At 36.0% G+C, this 4,906-nt stretch overlaps 1 protein-coding gene across 1 annotated transcript; it reads right to left on the bottom strand.

The window, feature by feature from the left end:
* Positions 1 to 755: 755 nt before the first annotated feature.
* Positions 756 to 2,528, bottom strand: LOC122066392 (cytochrome P450 94A1-like). Its single transcript, XM_042630200.1, has one exon. It carries the CDS (start codon positions 2,425 to 2,427, stop codon positions 871 to 873), a length of 1,557 nt encoding a protein of 518 aa, XP_042486134.1. The 5' UTR covers positions 2,428 to 2,528; the 3' UTR covers positions 756 to 870.
* Between the last annotated feature and the right edge of the window lie 2,378 nt (positions 2,529 to 4,906).

Here is a 4,906-nt window from a genome sequence, read left to right as displayed (position 1 = left end):
GGTTGTGACCGATCCCTCGAACGAAAATCTCTCTCTTTATAGAGCAGACTTCAATGATAAGGTCCCACTTCCGAATTTCAGATGTCACTAGACAATAACAGCCTTGTCCGATTGGGTTGGATTCTCTCACTGTCACCCCTTGTATCTACTGATCCATTGATATGATATTGGCTAAGAATTGAAACGGTCAAGGTCAAGATCAAGGTCAAAGTCAACGTCGATGCCAATCTCATCCAACTAATTCCAGATGATTTGGTCCGATTCCTCAAACCATAGATGCGGTAGATAGACTAGGGTGGCGAGTTTAAGAGGTAATTTGAGAATTTTAAAGTCATGAGGGTAAAGGGATAAATGTTCATGCATCCACATGTTTGCACTATTTATTATCACACGTGTGAGAGACTATGAAGAGTTTAGCTGCATACCGATTACTAATAGAACAACCCCTCACACATGTAAGATTTGTAGCTAAGTAACTCTAAAATGATGTATAAAAGAATAAAAAATAAAAATAAACAATCACACAATAAACACAGATTTAAGTGGTTCAACTAGATTTGCCCATCTCTATCATAAGAAAAGATCTTGCTCCATTATGAATGAAGAATAAGATTACAATACTTATCATATACCTCTCTCAGATTTCTTATAGAGAAAGAATCATCATTACAAATATATAGTGAAACTTTAATATTAAAAAACACAAAATTACCCGTTATTTGGGAAAGATCATCATCATTTCCTGAATTAAAATGTGACGGAATATAAGACATAAACCTTTATTCAAAAAACGTTACATTATGATCTTACAGAGACTTAAAAACCAGAAGACTAGTTGATGAACCAGGTATACAACACCTGCAAGTGATGTCACTCTCCACCCCTCTCCTCAATCCTCACCGGGAAACCTCCTTTCATTTTAGCAGTCAAGTAGGACACAAAAACCGGCTCAAAACCAGTGTCCACCGGCACCACCCTAAACTGTCTCATAACTCCGGCCACCACCCCCTTCATCTGCAAGAATGCCATATCCTTCCCTAAACAAATCCTTGGCCCTGCTTGGAACACTGAAAATGTGTATGAATCCCTTCCCACAAACTTCCATTTTCCGGTAATCTCCTCTTTCTCCAACCACCTCTCAGGGCAGAACTCAGCCCAATCTTTCCCCCACAATGACTCCATCCTCCCCATCGCATAGGGATGATATGTCACTTGCATTCCTTTCTTCACTATATTCCCATCTGGTAACACATCGTCTCTTGCTGCTTCTTTACCATCAGAAGGGACTGGAGGGTAGAGCCTCATGCTCTCGCAGAGAGCTGCGTGGGTGTATACCATGTCCTTCGCTTCATCGTAATGATTAAACCCTTCAGGCTTTTCTTTTCCAATCTCCTTCAGAATCTCCTTTTCTGTATGGGGATTCCTGGAAATTAACCAGAAGAACCATGTCAATGCGGCAGATGTAGTATCACGACCAGCTAAGATGAAGCTGATGACCATGTCTGTAACGAAAGTCTCATCTACATGGCCGGAATTCAAGATTCTTGAGAGAAGATCCTCTGTTTCTATTGAAGATTTCTCTTCTAACTCTTTCTTCTTTTCTCTTACAATAGAAGTGGCGTAATCGCGAACTTTTGAAACTGCTATTCGCAATTTCTTCTCTGACCCAACATCAAATGCCCTTTTCACCTTCCATAAACCTCTGAAAATTGAACCAAATCGCTTAATGCTTAGTTGTGTAGCTTCTTCAAATGCGACTGCAAACTCTGTTTCTGGTTGTGGGAATGAAGGGGAAAGATAACCTGGGTCGAACCCAAAAGCAATTTTGCAGATATTATCAAATGCAAATCTTTGAAGTATATCTTGCAGATCAAGAACGGATTTTTGAGTGGTGGACGTGGAGAAGAGAGGAAGAAGGCGATCAGAAAGCTCTGCCTCAACCACTGTCTCGACGAATTTCTTGAGGGATTTGGTATTGAAAGCATGGCTAGAGATCTGTCTCTGGAATTTCCAGTTCTCACCATCTGTGTTGAAGATGCCAGAACCAAGAAAACTAAAGAGGTAATCATGAGAGAAATTGCCTTTTGGGTAGAGGTAGAATTGGGTTTTAAGGATGTGTTGGACATTAGCGGGATTGGTAGTTATGAGATGGCGTCGGCCGAGAGATCGATCAAGGATGACAGTTCCATGATGAGTTGGATTAGTGTTCTGAATAAGCTCTGTGATCCATTGATTGAATCTCTCTCTGTTTGCAGAAATGGTGAGAGTTGAGCCTATTAAAGGATAGGATCTTGGAAGCTTTGTTACAGGAGATGAAGATGATTTATTGGACTTGGTTGCAAAAGTGAAGAAAGATTTGATGGAGAAAAGGAAAAAGAATGGAAGAAAGAAGAGGAGAAGGGTAGTCGAAAGCTCAAGCTGTAACATGATCACGGATTGATGGTGGGTTTGATAATGAAAACAATGTCTAGTCTCTGTTTTTAGTCTCTGTTTTTCTCTTTTTCTCTTATTCTCTTAATCTTATCTTCTGATGGTGGTAGTAAATTTATAAGAAAAAAATGTAGAACGGTAGATGGAAGTGGAACCTAGGACCCCTTTGGAGGAAGAGAAGTTGCATTTGCTGGGTTACAAGCTTGGTTCTAAGTATCGGTTGTATTGGAAATATTATATCGGTATTGGTCGAGATCGATATTGAAGCTCAAGGATTTAGTTATCGGTTTTGTTATTGGTCTTGGCCGATATAGTTATGATACTGATCCAGGGTCGACTGCATCAGACAATATTACCCATATTTTTATAAAATTAGGTTTTTTTCTGATGATTTTACCCTTGATATTGATACGATACTTGATCTCGGATTGGCTAGGTATTGGGATCGGTCAGACAATACTAATACGATACAATCGATACAGCCAATCTGATACCGATATAAGTTGATACTTGACCAGTCCGGATCGATTACTAGTATTTTTAGGGGTAAATTAGGGGTGTCAATATCTAAATCGAACTAGTAAAACTTTCCTAGACTGAGCCGATTGAACCTGGACTAAACCAAATTGAAGGCTTATTATGCCGATTTTGGTTTGGGAAATTATAACCCCACTAGCAAGCCAAACCAAACCACAATGAAAACCAACTCACAACTTGAGCCAAAACCCAAAAAAATCCAAAATTCATTAAAAAAACTAAGTTTTTACATAGTTTTGTATGGAAAATCAAACATAAATCCCACAAAAAATCGAAACCAAACCGATACAAGAAACTGAAATCAAATCACACTGAAACTGAAATCAAACCAAAATCGGAATTACTTTATTGGTTTAGTTTCGGTTTCACCATTCCCACAACATCAAAACCAATTCAACCCATACCAAAAATGGACCGAACCAAACCATTAACACCCCTAAGTAAAGCCATAGAGATAATGTAATTTTTATTTTTAAAAATTAAAGACAAAAGTGACTGATCCGATCTGATTTGGATCAATATCAATATCAATACCAATAACTAAATCTGTAATAATATTCGAGACAACTACCGAAACTTTCAATCAAGAAAGTAGGAGAATAAATCTATAAAGTTTTCTCTATTAGGTTAAACATCTAGATTGAATTGACTAACACGTTATATAATATAAAAGGTGAGGATTTCATAAGAGTATAATTAAGAAATCAAATGTGTCGACAACTTGATTGTATTTTCAATACAGAAATCATAGAGTGATTTGATTCTGGCAATAGTTTTTACATGGTTTTATATCCTCCATTTGGTTTGGGATAGGTAATTCGGTGGTTCCAGGTTTGATTCTTAATTTGTGCATTTATGATTTAAGTGGACACTATGGTGGTGGGTTGCTGTGCTAATCTCTCTGAGGATCAATCGGCCCAAACATCTTAACTAACAAAAAAAAAAAAAAAAAAAACACTATGATTTGGTTTGTACTAAACAATTTTGCCATTGACATCAAAACCGTACCAATCCTTATTTAGTTCAATTCGATACAATTTTAAATGGTTGAGATCAGTTTCAATGTTTGATTTTTGACTTCAAATTGACATCCTTAAATATAATAGAAACTTTCTTTCACTCCAAGTATCTAAAAAGTTCTTGTTCCTTACCCTTGAAGGTGTCAAAGTTTAGTTTCAATCAATCAACAGTAATTGAATTTTCATCAGTTTGTTTTTTTAGATGAGATTTGATTCAAAACTAAGAAAAAATGTGACCAGATTGATAACAAATCATTAAAAAACCAAAAACCTTGAGAAGTAGAAAATATTTTCTCCTTAATTTCATTATGTATACTTACTAACCTAAAATTAGACTCAACTGAACCCGATAATAAATAACTCAACAAAAAAACCCTATTAAAAGTTGGATTAAACTAGATGGAAGATCAAAATCCAAAATTTTTTTTTTTTTTAACTATTTGATATTGGATCGACCTAATAACAAATCTAAAATTGAATCAAACAAAATAAACGTATTGGCACCCTTATTAGAATCTTCTCTTTGATAGTCAAAATGATATAAAAATTCTCTACGAGGAGGTAATGAATGACAATGAGAATCTAACGATTAAAGTGTATACATGTTAAAACCTTTTATACCATTAAATCTTGATTGCTAATCATCGCTCATAGCAAAGGATTTGATTCCGTCAAAATGAGGATAATACTTTAGACTTCAGTGACATGAGCTATGATAGAGATAACATTTTAGAAATTTTTTGAGCAAAACAATAAATAAAAAAAGGTGGCGGTGAATTTTGAGAAATCGTACATAAAGAAAAAAAAAAAAGGTAGTGTGAACACGTGAGAAAAACAGAGTAAATTTGGACGTTGAAATAAAAAGCAACACGGAATCTGAGTTTGGATGTATCTTTAATCATGCATCATGGCAATCGTCA

Source organism: Macadamia integrifolia, unplaced genomic scaffold (genome assembly GCF_013358625.1).
Source record: "Macadamia integrifolia cultivar HAES 741 unplaced genomic scaffold, SCU_Mint_v3 scaffold2369, whole genome shotgun sequence".
Taxonomy (NCBI): domain Eukaryota; kingdom Viridiplantae; phylum Streptophyta; class Magnoliopsida; order Proteales; family Proteaceae; genus Macadamia; species Macadamia integrifolia.
This window is presented reverse-complemented; position numbering and strand designations above follow the sequence as displayed.